The sequence below is a fragment of the Leptonychotes weddellii genome, chromosome 2, assembly GCF_054177405.1.
Source record: "Leptonychotes weddellii isolate Sample4059 chromosome 2, ASM5417740v2, whole genome shotgun sequence".
Lineage (NCBI taxonomy): Eukaryota > Metazoa > Chordata > Mammalia > Carnivora > Phocidae > Leptonychotes > Leptonychotes weddellii.
Genome location: NC_138370.1, coordinates 50,282,401 through 50,304,288, shown reverse-complemented (window position 1 = coordinate 50,304,288; position 21,888 = coordinate 50,282,401). Strand labels below are relative to the sequence as shown.

Genomic DNA, 21,888 nt, shown 5'->3' with positions numbered 1-21,888 from the left:
ATTATTAAGAACTTAAAATAACTTGTAATTAAATAAGCGCCAATGAATGGAATTCATGAATGGAATATAAAGGAAGACTTTTCACTTTATACTTTGTAGTTTGTTTACATTTGTTACTTTTATTTGTATTTAAAAGAGATATTTAAAGATCCTTTTAATAGGTAAAAATGTTTTTATTTTATAAGGTAGCACTTTTTTTTATTCCCTCATTCCATCTTTTTCCCCAAATACTACTTTCATTAATTTAATGTGTATCATATCAGTTTGTATTTTTATATTTTTATTATATATTTAGCTAATATCCAAAAAATATTTAATACCATGTTATTTTATTTTTTTATTATGTTATGTTAATCACCATACATTACATCATTAGTTTTTGATGTAGTGTTTCCATGATTCATTGTTTGTGTATAACACCCAGTGCTCCATTCAGTACCTACCCTCTTTAATACCCATCACCAGGCTAACCCATCCGCCCACCCCCCTCCCCTCTAGAACCCTCAGTTTGTTTCTCAGAGTCCATAGTCTCTCATGGTTCATCTACCCCTCCGATTTCCCCCCCTTCGTTTTTAGGAAGGGAAAAATAAGGTAGCACTTTTAACCCGCCATGGTACTTTTTCTTCCAGTGTCTAAAACATAATATATGCGTTGAGACAAATTTACTAATTTTTATTCCTGATCATTGAATTGAAGGAAGACCCATTATTCTACAAGTCTGAAAAGTTTGCCCTTAGCAGTGTGTCAGAGAAGGAGGTTGGTAGAGAAGCATTTTCTCTTCTCCACTTACATCAGCTATGGCTGCACAGTACACATTCCCAAATGAGTGTCTTAAAGCAGTACCCATTTGTTTAGTTCATAATTCGTGGGTCAGCCATTTGGCTTGGCCTCAGCTGGGCAGTTCTGTGGCCTGTGTCAGGCTTTGCCAATCTCAGTTGGACTACCAGTGTGGCTGTGGCCAGCTTCCAGGTTGGCTGGGAATGAGTTAGTCTAGGTTGCTGTCTGTTGGAATGGTTGATCTCTGCTCTGTGTAGCCCTTCTTCCAGTGACCAGCACAGACTTACGCACCTCGGAGCTCAGCAGGATTCCAAGAGATAGAACAGAAGTGAGCGAGGTCCCTTGAAGACCCCTGACCAGCATCACTTCTGCATTCTAGGTTAAAGCAACTTACAAGGCCAGCCAGCCGAAATTCAGGGATTGGGGAAATAGATCGTACCACTTGATGGAGTTGCAGAGTCACGTTACACACATCTGTACTCTGCGTGGATGTAGAGAGGAAAATAATTGAAGTCATTTTTGCAAAAAGTCTATAATACAAAGTCTTAGACTGCCCACATAATATGGGAATAATCAATACAGTCTCTTTTTTGTGGGAATCAGAAATGTATCCCTTCTCTTAACATTTACTAATATAATCTTTTTATTGGTAAAATATAGATAATTATTCAATGTAAAAATAGTCAATACACTCTAGATCTAGCTTTTTAATGCTAACAGGTTCTATTTACTGGCAGCAAAGCATTTACTATGTGCCAGGCAGTGTCCCAAACACAATGTCTAGCCTGTCACAAGAAGAGGTGGCTGTTAGGAGTATGGAATCTGAAACCTGACTTGGCTTGGATTCTGATTTTACCACTTGTCAGCTATGTCACCTTGGCAAACTAATTAGCCTTATTGTGCTGCAGTTTCCTATCAATAAAATGGGCTAATAATATTACATCTAATTATAAGGTTAATAAAAGGATTAAATCTATTTTCAGTGCTGGTAACTGTACCTAGCACCTGATGAGAGCTTTGTAACAGTCGGCGATTGTCACGGTCATGCTCATCATCCCCCACAGTAACCCTGTGATGGTTAATTCTATGAGGCGTGATTAATCCAAACCCTATAGGTAGTTTCTGTTATTATCTCCATTTTACAGAGGAGAACACTGAAGTTCGGGGAGCTTGACTAAAGTCACAGGGGCAAGATATGGCAGGACCCTTACTCAAGCCCCAGTAGCAGGTTTGAGTCTGGGCTTTTCATGCTTCACAGCACAACACCGTCACACTGTAACAGTAGCTTCCAGAGTAGTTGTCGGCAGGCCCAGCACTGACATATTTTGTTTTTTCTCCCCATTGTCAGCATTTCAGAGAAGGTTGATTTTCCCTGCTAATTGCATTTCAGTTGCGCTGACATAAAAGGCAGCCGCATTGAAGTTGAAGGAACTTCCGCATATACTTAACTAAACTGGGCAGGAGGAGAATGGAGCTGGTGTCTACTGAGCATCTTTCACATACCAGGTGCAGGGATACACCCTTGGCAAATACCTTAATTTATCTTCACAGATACCCCATTAGGTATATATTGTCCTCATTTTATAGGTGAGGAAACCAAGGCTGATCTTGCCTCAGGCACAAAGGATGAGTCTGATGTCAAAGCTTTGGCCCCTGTGCTGAACTGCTAAATTCAATGTAGAGAAACTCTATTGTGAGTACTTTGTAAAGAGACTGTATAGTACTTGTTACCTGATTTGCTTGTTTTAGAAAGGCAGAGGCTCTGACCTCTTCAAGATGATCTTGTGGTTTCACGCAAATGAGTTACTCTGTTCTCTTCCCTTCCAGAGGAGATCTGTACCCTAGTTATCGCTGAGACTTTCCCCGAAGATGCAGGGATTTTTACGTGCTCAGCAAGAAATGACTACGGATCAGTAACCAGTACTGCCCAGCTGATTGTCACCTCAGGTATGCAAGGAGTGAAAAATGGACTGGGTTCTGTTCCCTAGCACTTAGTGTGTGGTTCACCACAGCACAAAGAGCTACCCCAGAGGGGAGCTCAGCCTTTAGGAATGCTTGCTGCCCCTCCAGGAGTTATCCTAACAACCAGTGTCTCATCATGAAACAAAGGCTTTGGGGGAGGGGGAATGGAAGCGGAGATGAAAAACAGAAAGATAATGACAGTGTAGCAACTGAACACACAAGGAGCTATTTTCTAAGTCATGCAGCTTGGTCTTGGAAACAGTGGATCCGGTTTCCTAACATCCTCATGCTAACCCAGAATCATGCTGACAGCAGAAAGCCACCTCTGAATCAGAGGTGCGGTCGCTGTTCTCAGCAGTGCCAACCAAAGAGCTGGGACTTGTACAAACAAATCATTGTTTAAGCCACGATGGAAACTTCTGAAAAAGTAACACAAGATAAACCTAATGTAACTTGGAGAAGCCGTAAAGACCTTAGAAATCACATTTCGTTGAAAATGGGATGTAATTCTGATACGAAAAACTAAAGCAATGTAAGCAGTGTATTATAGTGTTAAGGCCAATATTCAGAACTATCTGGATTTTTTTTTTTAAAGGTTTATTTATTTATTTGAGAGAGCAAGACAGAGCATGAGTGCGGGCGGAGGGGCAGAGGGAGAGAATCTCAAGCAGACTCCCCGCTGAGCAGGGAGCCTGATCTCACGACCCCGAGACCATGACCTGAACCGAAACCAAGAGTGGGACACTTAACTGACTGAGCCACCCAGGCGCCCCTGGATATTTTTTTTTTTTTAACTCAGAAATGTACCACTAACAAGGGCAACCTGAAACAGCTTTTTCCTTTATTTTCTTATAACTTTAGTTGACTATTTTCTGCTGTTACTAATTAGCTTTACTTCAGCTTACTTTTATTGTCTCATCACTGTTATTTACTTTACAGTAGTTTTTAAAATAGTGCTTCCACCAAGCCTGGCACATAGTACATACAGTAGGGAATCAAGAAATGGGCCGTGGCTGCTGAGACAGACTTGGGGAGAAGGACCGAGCTGCACTTTGATCTCTCTGGAAGAGTGAAAAGTTGGTGCTAGGTGGCAGCAGAAGCACAAACAAGACTGGCTTAAGGATATTAGAAGGGAAACTGTAAATGCTTTTTCATCTTAATTAAGAAAAGAAAGGTAATGTTCACCAGATGGGTGATGGAGCGGATCTGAATCAGTACTTTAAATGGGAAACAGACCACAGTTGGAGCTGCAGAGCAGGGAGGGTCCCAGTGTTCAATTCAGAGGTGGCTTGAGACTGTCCCATCAAACGGGCATCGCGGGAGTGTGGTGCTCCAACAACATGGCTGAAACTCTGGGCTCTAAACATCGATGTCGTGAAGATTGGTGTGCAGTATTGCCCGTTTTCATCTGGGGTGCATCTGCTGTAGGCCGAACGTAGTCAAATATTTTTTGAGCTTTCAGTTGACCTCAGTAAGCATTTTTTGAGTACATTCCAGGAGCTCTGCTGGGCTCTGGGCAAGGTGAGGAATCCAAGGATGACACGATCTTATCTCAAGATGCTTTCAGTTTGTTGAGAGTTAACGAGTCCATTTCTTTTGTACTGGATTACAGCCGTGACAGTCATCTGAATTGGAAAAACATTATAAATGAGATCATAAGACATTTTACTTAAATTCAGAATTCTACTTTCCTTAGATTTAAATAGAATGAATATCTATTGCCTACCACATAAAGCCTGTATCGTTTGAGCTAATGTCCGTGAGGCATAGGTGGGATGTTCATTCGGATCCACGGGCTGCAGTGTGAGCCAACAAAACATTATTAGTTGATATTATTTGTGTTGTCATTTTTTTTTTTTTTTACCAACTTCTGTGTTTTGATGTTGTTTGAAATTTGTTAATGAGTTGGTAGCTGGTCTCCCCACTTGTGGGCTCAATCAGGAAATGAAACAGGTAGCAGTCCCTGAAAACCAGTTTGGAAGAACCAGATCCCCAAGTTGGCTTTGCTTGTGCATCGTATGAGAGAGCAGGGGAGCTACCTTTTCTTTAACAACTTAGTGGGGCACAAGGGATTCTCAGGTAGTCTCTGACAGCATGAAAATAACTGTTGAACTATAGCATCTTATTATTTTTTCCTCTCTCCCCCCTTCTTTAGCCAACACTGAAAACTGTAACTATGACTCAGTGGGAGAATCCAACAATGATCACTTCCAACACTTTCCACCTCCCCCTCCAATCTTGGAGACAAGTTCCTTTGAGTTGGCTTCAAAGAACCCGTCTGAGATCCAGCAGGTGAACAGCCCTGAGTTAGGACTCGGCATGGCAGCCCTTCAAATGCAGTTCAATTCTGCTGAGCGGGAAACAAACGGAGTCCATCCCAGCCATGGAGTAAACGGACTGATTAACGGCAAAGCGAACAGTAATAAATCTCTTCCAACACCAGCTGTCCTACTTTCACCCACTAAGGAGCCACCACCTCTGCTTGCCAAACCAAAACTGTGAGTATTTCTGCATGGTTTTTATAATACTTTCCATACCCCTGCTGGATTGCCTTTCTGGCCAGGGAAAGCATTTTGCCTGGACTCAGCTATGTGGCAAGTTGCCTTTTCTGCAGGCAAGTTGTCCCTGGCTGATGTGACCTTGCTAACAAGGTGGGGGGGGGGTGTCCTTCAAAAATATAAAAGATGCCTAAAAATGAAGAAGGTAAATGAGAAGCTTGGTTAAATGTACCCTTTGCTAAAAGTCATAACTGGTTTCAGCTGTAAAAATAGCCGTTCATGGCGTGGCCTTCCAATGTATAGCAAGGATGTAGCCACCCCCCAGAGGTGATGGGAAAGGAGACCTACTTTGAGCTCGCTATTTTAAAAACATTTCCAAATGTTTTAAATTTAAGAATCAGCAAGGAAATCTGATAGAGATAATCCTGGGAAGACTGAAAGCTGAGGATGGAAGTTCAGTGTGCAGGACCTGAGGAGGGGAGTGAACCCAGAGATAACCAGGGCCCTCAGGAAGAAGAGTGCCCCTTACCACACAGCCTCCTTGGCTTTGGAATTCCATAGAACTGTTTATTTCCATGAATGCCACCTTCATATTTGACATCCATTATTTCCTTAGGATGGTAAACCTTACATGAGCTGTCTTATTGGCACAACACAGCAGAGAGTTGTTACGAATAGAGCCATTACAATGTCAGAGAGCGGCAGAAATCAATGAACTCAATAGGTTCTATCATAGCACAACAGACCTTGAATTACTGCCCTGATAGAGGTCAGTGGAGATGTCATATGTAATGTGTACATACCTATGAGGTCACGTTTCCATGAGAATGAATTTGCCAGAATCTAGGAATTATTGTTTCCCTAGGATTGAACAGCCTACTCTCGTCTCCCTGTCATCAGCTCGTTTGTTAGAAATGTTAGAATGTATACGATATTTTGAATTAGAATGTCTTACATTTGTACATCACTTTGTTTACTCAGTGATTTCATGAGCCTTGTTAGACTAATCAAATAAATCAGCCACAGAATGTCTTAAGTTAGCAAATGGGCAGACAGTTTTAGAAGAATAAACTTCTGGACAATCTTGTGTTGCAGTTTCCAAAATCTGTCTATTACTACCCTGCACTTCATTTTGCATTTAGGCCAAGCTCGTTTTTCAGGCAGTGGGGCTCCTAGGTGTGTATACAGCGGTGTGAAAAATAGCAGCTGAACACTGAATACCTGTGCCCCAGCTCCCCTGAGACGATGAGCAGGTAGAATGAACTGAGAAGTGGCAGCCTTACAAGAGAATTATACCCTGGTAGCTCCAACCCATAAAATTAATTGCCACTGCTGACTCCTTTTACCTTTGGGTTTTGAATATGTATTTGTAGTGCTTTTAATGAAACGAGGGACCTGCTCTCCTGAGGAAGACTTTTAATGATGAGGACTTGACTGTGCTCTTGATTAAATGAAGTGTATCTACCATAATGGCTGTCATAAATTGGATATAAATCACAGGAGAGCAAACATGAGGAGCTGTGAACAGGCGTTTACAGCCCTTCTTATCTCGGGACTTTCAGCAGCTCGTCAGCTCATGGCTCTGCTTTACAGAGATGCCAGTGTGTGTGGTGAGGGGGGTGTGTGTCTACAAAAGAGAACAATTCTGTGTTTAATGAGAAGAGGAGTAACATAGGGGCACCTGGGTGGCTCAGGCGGTTGAGCTTCTGACTCTTGATTTCGGCTCGGATCATGATCTCAGGGTTGCGAAATCGAGCCCTGCGTTGGGCTCTTTGCTCAGTAGGGAGTCTGCTTGAGATTCTCTCTCTCCTCCCTTTGCCCCTCCCCCCAGTCATGCTCACGCTCGCTCTCTCAAATAAATCAGTCTTTTAAAAAAAAAAAAAAGATGAGTAACTTAAGTACAAGTTTAAGAGTGACACCATGATTTGCTTATTAGTCAGATATTCAATACAACATAAGGTAGAGGAAAAATGGACTTTAGTGTTTAATATCCATATAAAGGGGTTACTCCCTGCTTCATGAGGAAATTTAGGGAAAGGCAGAGAGCGCCTAATCACAAAACCTGGTAGCTTAGAAATAACGTTACTTGTACCAAGTTTTACCACTGGTTTTTTTTTTCCCCAAATCTTTATGTGCTTAAGTATATCCTTAGAGTATCACTTAATTCTTTTCATATTGTATTATTACCTGCAGTTTACTAGGTAGAAAATAAAATATGTGATGACACCTTCAAAATACATATTTTAAACTTTTCTTTAATACTTTTTTGGATTTGTTTTAATTACAAAGTAAATGCATGCTCGATGTGCCAATTCAAACAATATGGAAGTAATTAAAGAAAAAGTGAACACTATTTGCTTTTCTTCTTCCATCCTGCCTTTTTGAAGTTACCAGTGTTACTTGTTTGGTCTGGTCTTTCACTCCTTTTGTATTCTCATGGTCTTTTCTGAAAAGGTTTCTCATTGTTTTAAAAGTGGTATCCATTGATAGAGGAGTGCTCTATCATTCCGTGGAATGACATCTGCAATAATTCAGAATGGCATTGAAGTTATTGACGAGGACCACAGGTAACTGCCAAGTACAATTCTTACACGTGTCTATTTCTTTTTGGACACTGGGGAGAAAATGAAATTTTGCCTCATTGTTGGCAGTGAAAAAGTATGCATTGCTCTAATCTTTTTCCATTAGCCTGTGATTTTATTCCCTTTCATGAAAGGAGAGGCTTATATTTTGGGAATTCATGGTGTTTCATTCTTCTGAATCATTTGTAATCAAATAGGAAACAATTAGGAGGGGGGCAAATAATAGGAATTAAAACATTTACTCTTGGAATAAATTAACCTGAAAATCGTGTTTGACTTGTTAGATTCCTGAGGAAAGATCATTTTCAAAAAGAAAATCTCTTTGCGTTTTTTCTCTCAGTAGTTCCAATACTGATCATGAGAAGAAAAAAAAAAAATCAAAGACTAAAGTGGAAAGATAGATATGTCATGAATTCTTTTCTTTAGCAAGGGCCAGCCCTGATCCCTTCTAACCCAGCTGAAGTCCTCACCAATAGCTTTGCAACCCTCCCAGACTTGCAGCTGAATCTGCCCTACCTGCCTGAGGGTGAGTTTCCCTGCTTAGTGTCCTGTTGATACCAACTTCAGTTTCTGCATCTCTCAGTGTCTTTGTCTCAGATACTGTCCCCCAGGTGTAAGTTTAACACGATTCAATATAGGCCGTTCAGTAAGTGCCAGATGCTATGCACACTGGATTTGTGGCATAACTTTACCACTTGCTGTGGGAACAGAAGTGCACTTAGAACACTACACAGGAAAAAATTCATAAATGAGAGTTACTTATGTGGCTTAATGTCTGATACTCAAAATCTTCTATCACAGTGCGAAGGAAAGAAGCAACAAGGTGCTTAAGTCATATTTCTTCTCACAGAAAAAGAGAAAGGAATAAATATAAACTTAACTTATGAGCTATTTGTTACATTATTTTCCTTGTTAGGAGTGCACCATATAAGTTTATTGCCTCCCACTCTCTGCAAATTATGTCTGAAGATTCAAAATAAACATAGGGCTCAGTTTGTTAATAGGAAACAAAATCCCTGTTTCTCTTTTATTCCTGCCAAAACACAGTTCTTCAAAGGCATGGATATGCATGGGATCCCCAGGAATAAACCCTAGAGGAAAACTTGGGAATGCCAAATTTAGTAGGTGATTTGCAAAGCATATAGAAAAGCATGGTCATGTTTTTCCACTGAGCTCACCTCCTGAATTAGACCAAACAATATCTAAATAACATGCTGCTTTCAAATCCCATTTGCTTCTTTGTTTTTAATATTCTTCCTGTCTTGTGCGAGGGAAGTAGAATATAAACTTGTGTAAGAAGCAAAATGAGAAGTCCAAAGGGAGATTTCTAAAGGGTGAATCAACAGGCAAGTCCTTGCACCCAGAAACAGGACAAGTCAGCAGATAAGATGATACATGTTCATCACCCTGGTGCTGGTAATATACACCTTAGCCTGAAAGTCCATGCCCTTTGACTGGAAGAATGATAATGAAATGTTTTTCAGAATTTTTAACACGCTTAATTAACAGCTAAGCTAGGTATGGATTTAACTCTCTTTGCTCCTATTCTTACTGCTTTCTCTTCTGCTGGCCTCTAAAGAGAAAACAGCATCATCATTTCCTATCTGAAAAGGGTAAAATGAATCAGGCTTTTTGAGAGTGGCATTTCACTACCTTCAGTTCTGTCTTTGCCCTTTCTCTCAGTCCTACCCTTAGACACCTACTTGCTCCTGCAGTTCTTGCCTCAAGAGAGGGGGGGCGTGTTCTATAAACCCCTTCATACTAAGGTCCTTGGGATCTTGTGCATCATGGCAGTGCAGTTGCGGACTGACAAAGCAAAGCTGCATCTTCATGCTAATAAGCGATAATAAGCAGCGTGTGTAGTCAGAGACCCGTCCTTTTCACTGCGTGTGCGGGGACGAGAATGCTGTGTTGGAGAGATCCAAGAGGAGGAAATAGCAGCCTGTATCCCTCTCTTTATCAGTGATTGAACTGCACCCGGCTTGCTATATTTGGAAGTTCCTTAAGGTTTCCTCCACACTTCAAGCACAAGTTGTTCCCTTGCCTGGAATGTTCTACTCCCCAGAATGTTCTGCTACTAATAGCTGGCTCCTTCTTGCTTTTGACTCCCAGCTTAATGTCACCACCTCCCCTGACCACCCAACCTAAAGCTAATTCTCCAGCTATTCAACCCAGCTATTCTCCAATAAATCATCCTCTTTCATGACCGCAGAGCATGTAACTCTTTCTGATAGCTTCCTATTGACTTCTTGTTAGTGTGTGTCCTGCTTTTGCCCCACTATTATAAGGTAAGCTTTTTGAGAGTAGAAACCTTAACCATTTTTCACCAGGACCTAGATCAGGGCCTGACATGCTCAAAAACATTTCTGAATGAATGAAGCAAGAACAGACCAACAAAAAGGAAGAGCAGGGCCTCCCGTGATTAGAGCAGGCCTGTTTGTTCTATTTAACTTCACACCTAGATATGCTGTGAGACTTTTGTTTTCAAATCTTACCAGTTCCAGAATTTTCCCACTTAATCATACTTTTCCAGCTGACCTCATTCACCTTATACACAGAATGGTATGAAGAACTAAATAAGAATCCTCTGGACTAAAATACATTGGAAAAGTTTGTCCAGCCAAGTTACTCAATTTAGGGACCCTTTCAACTCCTCCCCCTTTTCTCCTGTGTTCTCATTTCATTAACATCTTACTTTAAAACATCCTGGAGGAAGTGAGACATTTGGAAGGTCTAAGAGGACATTTTCCTTCTCGAGTACATACTTACAGCATCAGCTGGCCACAACACAATCAAACTGCCGAGTTCAAGGTGTGTGTGCTTGACATGTTAACACCCCCAGCAGATGCCAGACTTTTGATGAAAGGCTGAGAGCTTCTGTGCTACTCCCTTCCTGTCCTGTTGATGTTGGACTGCTGCTCAAACTCCAATGTGTGGCTTCGTCAGTATGACTTAGAAAGTTGAACATTTTTCCATCCTTTAACCTCTGCTAATTGGGATGCAAGAACTCACTATATCACTGACATTAGACTATAAATGGTTTCCTAGGTTCTATTCTATAAGCATTACCTTCTAGGTTTAACACACAGGCACACACACAGGCAAGGAGAAGATCAACCAACAGTTTGGGGCAAAATAAGCAACAAAGGTCAAAGAGATGCAATCATCAAGCAATTGTGAAGAGGTCCTTAAATGTACATAAATGTATTTAAGAATCTAGCACTTTGCATTCTCTCACTGTTAATTGAGCATCTGCAAAGTGTTGGATAATGCTGGGTGCTGAGGACACAAAGATGAGAAAGACAAAAGCATTGCTTTTGAATATCTATAGTGATCTCGAAGATCATATTGGCAAGAATGCATACAAGAATTCTACACATCTTTTAACATTATGTAAGTCTTGTAGACCAGTGACTGATTCCTAAATTAATTTCAGTGCAATGCAATTACCTTCTCTTCCCAATTTGAGGTTTGGAAGATAAGCCATTCTGCTTTTGATCCTGAAAACTTAATAGGCACCAGCTTCCATTTCTGGTTAAATGTTTTTTTTTTATCTGCTGAGTCTAGTCAAATAACAAAGCAGTTTAGTAGTAGTGAAGGTGCAAACTATGGAACCAGAAGGACCTTCAAAATAATATTAGGGCCAAAAGAAAAATAGGGCAGAAAGTAGCATTTTCAATTTGTTATAAAATCACATGTGCATGCACACGCACACACACACACACACACACACATTCACCAGGCACATTGGAGAATGGTGACTAAGGAACGTAGGCAAGATCATGGCCCCAGTCCTGTAGCACCTGGCTATGCATGCAGATATGGGCTCATCAATATAATGATGACTTTGCATGAACAGTGTTGGTGTTGGATCACTTTAAAAACAACCCCTCCCTGAAATGGAAAATTCAATCAAGGAACTTCCTGAAGTGTGAAACCTTTAACTTCCTGAAGTGTGAAGGAATAACATTATGATGTATTCTTCCTCATGATTTTTTTCATGTAAAAATTGGCTCTGACACAGTGTCACATTCTTAGATATTAGAATAACAGTTCTTTGCCATGCTAGTGTTTTGGTGAATGTAGTGTTTTAATTACATTTCCAAAAGGAGGTTGAGTCCTTATTTTTATGGCTAGTTGTCTTACTTGGTGTCTAAAATATAGTTGGAAATACTTCCAGATACCCTGTGTACATTCAAAGTGGTACTCAACCCTGTAAGAAATACTATATGTATATCTCAAATATTAGATGCCTTCCAAGAAAGAGCACCACGATAGTGCAATATTTCTTCAACATTTCCATCTCATCTTGCTTCAGTATGTATGAGAGTTCCTTTAGTGATTACAAAGTAAGTTGAAAAAAGTCCCTGCCAGGTAGGGGCCTTTTTGAAGGGAGAGGGCTCAGCTCAGAGATCAGACGGAGCCACATATGAACAGCATGCTCAGAGATGATACCTTGGATCTCCTGTTGAAATAACAATGTAGTGTTAAGCCCCCCCAAATAGAAACAGTTATATATGCAGCTTAATATTAATTTTATGAAAAATAAAATCTTAAACCAACTAAAATGTGTATTTTTATTAGAAGGAAATAGATCAAAATAATGCCATTGGTTCTCTGGTGGAGTTTTGAGCAGATTATATTTTCTTGTTAGTTAATCTTGGGTTTCCAACTTCTTTTTTTTTTTTTAAGATTTCATTTATTTGAGAGAGAGAGAGACAGAGATAGCGAGAGAGAGCAAGAGCAGGGAGGAGACAGAGAAGCAGGCTCCCCACTGAGCAGGGAGCCCGATGCGGGGCTCCATCCCAGGACTCTGGGATCATGACCTGAGCTGAAGGCAGATGCTTAACCGATCGAGCCACCCAGGTGCCCCAGATGCTCCAGGTTTTCAACAATAAAGTTTATTACATTTGTAATTACAGAGTATTTTTTTGAAGGAAATAAACACTTCCAATTCTGTCTCCTCCATCCTCCCTTCTGCATTTAACATCAGCTCATTCTTCTCTTCATCATAGATGCTCCCTGCTCAGTAAGAATAACCAAGCTCAATTTTGAGCACAGTTGGAAGCAGAATGTTCTGGCACTGAATGCTCTCACTTTCCCTCTTGGAGTTCCTCTCTTCGAGGAGCCAACGGCTTCAGGATTCCATCTGGGTTTCTAGAACCCACCTTAGGAAGCCCTCCCCAGAAAATGTCCTAAACTCCAAAATGACTTTGCTTTTCCATGAACACTTTCTCTAACACCCCCACACCAACCAAAACTCCCATTCTTTCAGTTGTACATCTGAAAAGTGACAGGAATAAGATAATTTTTCACCTTAAAGCCAAACATAAGCCAACTGTTTTGAAAACCATCATTTAACATATAGTCCATAGAAGGCCTTCCACAGAAAGGAGGATGAAAACTTTTCCCTCAGAAGTAGCAGTGAAGGGGAAAAGATGTGGGAATGGAAAACTGAGGTTCCAAGTCAAATAACACTATTACCAGTAAAATAGGTGATGAAGGCATTTGCTGAACTAGGAAGGATAATTGTGGTAAATGTGAAATTAAGAACAGTGAAAAAGGCTGAAGACAAAACTGAGAAGTGATCAGGAGTACCGAAAAAGGAGTCACACATTTCCTAGCAAGAGTGAGAAACCTATATTAGACTCAGCATGTTTTGTGACTTTATTTCAATCATAATCTGTACTCTGAAGGGAGGAACTGGCAAGATGCAGAAGTATAATATTTAAAGTCATGGTCCTCAAGAAGTGTCATTGAAATCCTCATTCAAGCAGTATGTGGCGTCAGAAAGGAAATGGTAAGCCAAATCAGGACTTAAGGGGGGACGAGCTACGACTTAAGAAAATGGAAGTAACAACAAGAGGGAAAATGACTCAAAGGGAGAGTGAGATGGGAAGATAGGGAAAGGGACCAGTGTTTGTGATCAGAGGACTCTGAAAGGTCAAAATCTTAAGAAAGAACGAACCTCCAAGTGATGAAGGAATTTAAGAGATTATCTGTGTGCGTGGCTAGTTGAGGTAGAAGTTAAGGTCATCACAGTAGAGGAAGTGGTCGAGGAACCATGAAGTCAAGATGTTAGAAGGAACTGAACGTGGATGATGGCCAAAGGTGATGGCGGGAAATGAAAGGCTAAACAGTAAAGTCATTGAGAAAAGAGGAAATGGCTGAGGTTGTTGGTGACAGGCAAGGAAGAGAGAGATTGTAGGAGCACAGACTTCAAAAGAGAAGCAGATGTTGGGTGATAATGGCAAAACTGTTGTAAGAAAAGCGTTGGGAGGGGCACCTGGGTGGCTCAGTCGGTTAAACGTCTGCCTTTCAGCTCAGGTCATGATCCCGGGGTCCTGGGATGGAGCCCCACAACGGGCTCCTTGCTCAGTGGGGAATCTGCTTCTCCCTCTACCTCTGCCGCTTCCCCTGCTTGTGCGTGCTTTGTCTCTCTGTCAAATAAATAAATATAAATCTTTAATAATAATAAAAAAGAATAGCATTGGAAAACAGGGAGCATATGGGGCCCTCCATGCTCAAAGAAGATCATGATGAAGTTAGTAACATCATCAAGGAAAGAGATTTCAGTTAAGACAAAAGCATTTCTGATGAGAATGGAAAGTGAGGATGTTGGTTAGAAACAGTCAAAGAATCTCATAGACAATAGAAGGAATCTGGAGAAGGATCTAAGGGACAACTAGAGAACGAAGAACAAGGAGACAGCTGTAGGGGAGAGGTTTGCATCCCAGGAGGTAAGCTGAGAGAATAAGAGAACAAGAATATCCTGGGGGATCACTTGCTGTTATTTCATGAAGATTATTTGTAGTTGGAAGCTGATAGAGCAATTTCCAGTATAATTCATACTTCTTTTTAGTGTCCTATGTCAGTTACATTTCAGCACCATGATCCATTTTATGGTTCCTAACCTTTTCTATCCAAGGCAGACCTTGAGTTGGGTTTTTATTGAACAGGCCTATTTCCTATATTTGGATATTTTGAAACAGTTGTTCTCAATTAATGAGTCTCTCATCCATATAAATCGGATTTCACTTTGTGTCTTCAACTTTTACTACTGGAGAATTTATTTCTGTATACTTCGGGCTAAAATACGGTAGGTTGCTAATTTTTTACCATTGATTTATTTTTTTTGCGAATGTGTAAGTTTTTCATTAAAACTAATACATCACCTAATGGTGAGAACATTAGTAACAGGGAGGTTTATTTTAGTTGGTTTCTGTTACATATGTAAAAGCAGACGGTTCATTTTCTCAACAAACCTAAGAATGACTACTTCCTTACTTGACTAAAGTTATGATTATACAGACCTTATGGATAACACTGGAATCTATGTAGATTTTTGAAAACCTTTTCCATATGTGGCAAGGAATTAGATATTCTTTCATTTGGTTTTAAGAATAATTCATATATTAAGCTAATTCAATAAACTATGCAGATTTTCATGAAACGAGTTGGCTGGAAAAATCACATGTAAGTTGAACACATAAATTTGCTTCATGATTCAAAAGGGAACTGTAAATTAATTGCAGAGTCTCAAACTTTGCTATACTAGGTTCGTGTCTTCTGACCTCGGGATGTGACGGTTCCCACAGATATAATACCGCCTGCTCTGTTTCTGAAGGCTTCTGTGAGTATGCACATTGATTGTAAAGGTTTTTAATCCTGCTCAGAGGAAATGCCCCAGCAAATCTATCCATCTACTTAATTTCTACATCCACATTCCCACTGTGTTTGCTCTACCCCATCACTGTGTTTGCTCTACCCCATCTCAACCTTGAAAATGTATTTGCTCTGTGCCCTGCTCCATTTCACAGTGTTCTTTAAGTCTGTTTTTTTTTTTTTAATTTAAGTGGAATGATGGAGATATCTACAGTGGGTAGCATTTGAAGAACTCCAGATGAGAGCCTCCTGATATGAAGCTAGTAAAACCATGGAATCACCAATATACTATCCAAATATTTTTACTTTACTATGTATGTCAGGAACCAAAAAGAGTTAGGTGCAGTTATCTGCTATTCCTTTTCCTCAGAAGAGTTTATAAATAGGTCAGATATGGGTAATTATATGCCTCAGCTATAATTTTAAACTTGCTGCTTTCCTAGTAATTGGCATTAAATGTGAAGGTTGTGAAAGATTTCTGGAAAGACCACAAAATATTTTCTTGTCCTCATTTCTTTCTTTGTTCAAATAGTTCATATGCCATATGGTTTCAGGAATGTATCATTATATTTAATGTTTGTAGCAAAAAAAAAAAAAAAAGCCATAAAAGATGGCCCGAGTTCAGCGCAGTGCAAAGTAAAAAAGTCTTTTGTTCTCTGTACTTTCTAAAATCAAGTTTATAGTTTGGACTTCCATATAGTTCTAGCCACAGGGTAAATCCTTGCTCTGGATGATTGTGTTTTCATGACTCGTGCCTTCTGCTCCTTCATAGCTCTTGCTTTCTTCAAAGGGCATCCTTTAAAACAAATGTGAAATGATCACACTTATTTGTATTCTACCACAAAGCAATTTTACACAGAGAGGAGAGGATTATTCATGATGAAGTGTTCTAGAATAACATCAAGAGTTCCACTGCATGTTTTTGTTCTAATTATTCTACTGTTAAAGAGCAGAATTATATTTGGTTGTGTCATTATTAAAATTTCTGATACTAAACAGCTGCCTTACTAGAGAAAAGTATAATAAAGAATTTTTTGTTTTTACCAAAACTTGGCAGAGGGAGGTTTCTAAAAGCAATTGCATGGCTCCAGAGCATCCTTTTGCTTGAAAAGTTGATTTACACTGAAGACCCTTGTCCCCATTTCACCACGATAGCAGCTAGAGAGAAATTTGCATTTTGTTATTTTGCATTATAACCAATGAACAAAAGCTGCCTTTGTTGACTCTGAAGTTCTGCCTGGTGCTATACCGTGAGCAACCGTTCTGCTTTTGCTTTGTAGCTGGTGCCGTATCTAATCTGCTGTCTTCTCAGACTGGAAGGTCTTAGAGTAGATGAAATGCAGGCAGGCAAATATGCACACTTGACCCTGCCCCAAACATGGAACTATGGATTTGGATGGAATGAGGAGAATGCGAAGGGTCCATGCTAGCAGGAGGTATCTAAGACATCTGCCAATTTGGAGTGTTTTGGGGAGCCCATCCTGTGACTCTACATCTGTGTCATGGGGCTGAGTGGGAGGTTGGTTTGAGTTAAGTTGACATTTTCATAAGTGCATAACCTCTGAAAAGTGACCAGAAGTTACTCCAACTTTGTTGATGTCTGCAGATACATAAATGAAAGTTTTGAATCCATGTCCTTCTCCCAGATCAGTCAGAACTGTACACTCCGAGTAGACTAGAATAAAGTAGTTTTAGATGATTTGAGAAAATAACCATGTTCCTCTTGCTAACTGCATTCCACTTGGTTATGAGCAATCTGTGAGATACAATCCCAGATCAATAGGTCTTTTTTTCTCCTCGTGTCAGATTTCCCCCATGATCTAGTTTCATATGAAATTTATAAATTCATAAACATCAACATTTCTTATTCTAGGAAAGTATTCATTTCTGGGGTCATGGTGAATTTAGCATGTACTGCAGTTTACTGTTTAAAGGTAAAAGAGGATTATCATGGAATTCATAAAAATTGAAAAACCACTAAATACATTCATAAGCCAAGAGACTTCCATCTTGCACCAGACACTCCACCCCTAATAAAGGCAAGTAATAGTTTGGATATTTATTCTGACAGAAGCCATTGTTGTCATCTTGTACTTAGAACAAGCAGACATTTTTGACATTTGTTCCTCCAGAAACTTCTTGCTACTACTTATGTAACCTGGACATGTTTCATAGTGATACGACATTTCAAAACAAAGAATTATTCCACCACAAAAAATTGTGTAAGAGACTTTGTACAAATATGAGCAATCAGTATTAATTACTGAAATATTTGGAAAATGACCCTGTGGTACATTTGCACTTTATTTTTCCAGTCTTGGTCATGGATTTTTTTTCCACACTGAACCATTTTTTTTGTTAGGTCTCATTGGGACCATCAGTGCAGCTAGTCAGTATCTTTTTTGTTTTTCTCATGACATCTTTCTGATTCAAAAGTAGTGCCCCTGAAATGCAGCAGACCTCCCTCCTGGACTTCCCCATCCTCTGCTCCATTCTTGACTAGCTCTCAAATCCTGATGCACAGCCGTTCCCCTAAAACCTCCTTCAACATCATCCTGGAAGTGCTTTTCACCTTTTTCCTGTGCTGGCTCCCTCAGTTCCTAAGGCTCTCTGTTTCATTTTTTTGTTCTCTTATTTACCAGAAGCGCACCCTCTGACAGCATTCAAAGAAAGAGTGTAGGACAAATTGTTTCTAGACCCTACTTCTCTGATATCCTCACACTGAATTGATAGTTTGGCCGGGTTTAGAATTGTAGACTTTACCTAAGATTTTTGAAAGAATTGCTTCAGATCCTTCTAGTTTCTTGTGTTAGTGTAGAGGAATCCAATGGGAATCTGCCTCTGGTCCTTTGTGTGTGACTTTTTTTCATTCTAGAATACATAGATTTTTCTCTTTATCCCTAGTACTCTGAAACTTCTTTGATGATATACAGTATTTTTCAGACACTATAGAGGATATTCAGTGGCCCTTTCAATCTTAAAACTCATGGGTATACATCCTGGAAAATTTTCCTGTATTTATTTTTATGTTCTCTTCACGTTCTCTGTTCTCTTTCTGAAACTTGTATTAACGTGATGTTAGAACTCCTAAACTGATGTTCTAATTTTCTTGCCAGTTTTCACTGAACTTTCTGTAGATCTTTTCACCTTTGTCTTCCAAATGTTCTGCTGAACTTATTTCTGTCATATTTTTATTTCTCAAGACTTTTTTTCCGTTCTCTAATTTTTTATGGCATCCGATTCTGTTTCATGGATGCCATGATGTCCTTTATCTTTTTACAGATATTAATCATTGGAGTTTCCTTTTTGGGGCGTAGGGTGACTGTTGTTATAAATTAGCTTCCCTGCATTTTCACTATTCCTTCATGTTCCTTTTCTTCTCCGTGTTTACTTGGACTGAATTTCATGTTTGAGGGTTTTGTTAAATGTCTCTTTGGCACCAACAAGTTGACCGGGATCTGTGATTGGTTGGGATTTGTCACCTGGTCGGCATTACGCTAGGATTGAGCAAGGACCCCAGTTGCCAGTATCTACAGGTCTTTTCTCATAGGTTAATCAATTTCTCCAGAAAGAAAGGTACTCAGTTTCCTTCCTGGAGCAAGGGTGGACAGGACTGGTATTTGCTTGGCAGACAGAATTTGGGAGCTGAACAGCGGAAAGGGGATGCCTTTCATCATTTAGTAGATACATTCATTTAATTCCATATCTCCATCTTCAGCCTCTTGTCTTGCTCTTTCATTCTGCTGTTCCAGGTGTTTCTGGATCTGTTTCATACTGATTCTGTGTCCCAGTAATGGAAACCTTCTGTCTCCTGACATGGTGGAGGAGGAATGGTTTACTAGCTACAAGAGCAGTAGAGTGGGCATGGCTGGTCTCCTACAGATTTTCAACCGATCCTCTTTTTTTTTTTTTTTAAAGATTTATTTATTTATTTATTTGAGAGAGAGAGAGAGAATGAGAGACAGAGAGCACGAGAGGGAAGAGGGCAAAGGGAGAAGCAGACTCCCTGCTGAGCAGGGAGCCCGATGCGGGGCTCGATCTCGGGACTCCAGGATCAAGACCTGAGCCGAAGGCAGTCGCTTAACCAACTGAGCCACCCAGGCGCCCCTCAACCGATCCTCTTATAGCCCCATCCCTCTCTTCTACCTTCTGAGGATTCTAGTGGTCAAGTTTTCTGTTGCTCAAATTAGCTTCCTTCTTGTTTACTTCACCTTCTGTAGCACTTAGATTTCCACTTTCCTATCCTGCTAACTTGGTGACACCTCATCCATTCACTTTTCATTCCAACGAACTTAAAATTTTTTACTTTTCTCTCTCTTCGCCTCCCTCACCCTCTCCCTGACTTCTTTCCTTTCCCATTCCCCCCTCTTTCTCTCCCTTTTTTCAGGATTTAGGGGAAGGAGCAAAAATAAATGTGTCTATTCAGTCCACTCTGTTTAAATAAATGCCAATTTATGGCTTTGGACCTTTTTTATTATTTTAATTCTAGTATAGTTAACACACAGTATTATATTAAGTTCAGGTGTACAATATAGTGATTCAACAATTCCGTGTATCACCCAGTGTTTATCATGACAAGTGCACTCCTTAATCCCCATCACTTGTTTCACCCATCCCACTTCCCCTGTGGTAATAAGTATCAGTTTGTTCTCTCTAGTCAAGAGTGTGTTGCTTGGTTTATCTCTCTATCTCTCTCACTCGCCCTCTCTCTTTTCCCTTGCTCATTTGTATCTTAAATTCCACATATGAGTGAAATCATATGGTATTTGTCTTTCTGTGACTTACTTTGTTTAGCATTATACTCTCTAACCTCATCCACATCATTGCAAATGAAAAAGTTTCATTCTTTTTTTACGGCTCAATAATGCTGCTATAAACATAGGGGTGCATGTATCCCTTTGAATTAGTGTTTTTGTAATCTTTGGATAAATACCCAGTGGTGTGATTCCTGGATCATAAGGTAGTTTATTTTTAACTTTTTTTTTTTTTTTTTTTTAAGAGAGAGAGTATGAGCATGGGGGTGGGCAGAGGGAGAGGAAGAGAGAAACTTTAGCGAACTCCTTGCTGAGCTCGGAGCCTGATGCAGGGCTTGATCTCATGACCCTGAGATTATGACCTGAACCAAAATCAAAAGTTGGACACAGCCAGCTGAGCCATCCAGGTGCCCCTAATTTTTTTTTTTTAACTTTTTGAGAAACCTCCGTACTATTTCTGGAGCAACTGCACCAGTTTGCATTCCCACTAACAGTGCAAGAGGGTTCCCCTTTCTCTGCATCCTTGCCAACATTTGTTGTTTCCTGAGTGGTTAATTTTAGCCATTCTGACAGGTGTGAGGTGATATCTCTTCATAGTTTTGATTTGCATTTCCCTGATGTTAAGTGATGTTGAGCATCTTTTCATGTGTCTGTTAGTCATCCATACGTCTTTGGAGAAATGTCTGTTCATGTCTTATGCCCATTTTTAAATTGGATTATTTGATTTTTAGGTGTTGAGTTCTAGAAATTTTTTAAATATTTTGGATAGCAACCTTTTATGGGATATGTCATTTGCAAATATCTTTTCCCATTCCATAGGTTACCTTTTAGTTTTGTTGATTGTTTCCTTTGCTGTGCAGAATGGACCCTCTTTTTAAAGGAAGATTTTTTTTTTCCAACCTAAGAAGGCAGTATAGGACAGAGACAGAATTTCCACCACTGACAAACTAGGTGGCCTTGGATAAGCATCCCACTGCCCCTAAGTCCAAGTTTCTTTTTCAGTAAAAGGGAATTATGATAGTACCTAATCAGTACCACAGGATTGTGGTCACATGAAATCATGTGTTGTCATAGAACATGCCACAGGACAAGTACTCAGCTGATACTGCCTATCATTGTTTCTTATTATAAGAGAATGTTAATGATGAATACTTTGTTACTTGACTGTACATACAGAAAGTTTCTGAAATAAGCAACTTGCAAAAGTTGTTAAAAAAAAAACAACAAAAAACAAAAAAACCAAAACGGGCACCTGGGTGGCCCAGATGGTTAAGCGTCTGCCTTCAGCTCAGGTCATGATCCCAGGGTCCTGGGATCAAGCCCCGCATCAGGCTGGGAGCCTGCTTCTCCCTCTGCCTCTGCCTCTTCCCCTGCTCATGCTCTTGCTCTGTCTCTGTGTCTCAAATGAATAAATAAAATCTTTAAAAACAAAACAAAACAAAAAACAAGTGAATTCTTTATTATGTTCCTTTTTCTTCCTCTACCTTGAAAATGTGGTGAGGAAAAAAATATATATATATATTTTTTATTCTTATGTTAATCCCCATACATTACATCATTAGTTTTAGATGAAGTGTTCCATGATTCATTGTTTGTGCATAACACCCAGTGCTCCATGCAGAATGTGCCCTCCTCAATACCCACCACCAG

The 21,888-nt window shown here is 39.9% G+C and overlaps 1 protein-coding gene across 5 annotated transcripts in view; it reads left to right on the top strand.

Moving 5' to 3' along the window:
- The window catches only part of PALLD (palladin, cytoskeletal associated protein), a 403,835-nt gene that overhangs the window by 207,910 nt on the left and 174,037 nt on the right, over nt 1–21,888 (top strand). For all 5 annotated transcript variants that reach the window (XM_081812919.1, XM_081812912.1, XM_081812914.1 and 2 more), the window contains 2 exons: nt 2,605–2,724; nt 4,895–5,237. In XM_081812919.1, the coding sequence (XP_081669045.1) occupies nt 2,605–2,724; nt 4,895–5,237 (463 nt within the window). The remainder of the gene's footprint in view (nt 1–2,604; nt 2,725–4,894; nt 5,238–21,888) is intronic.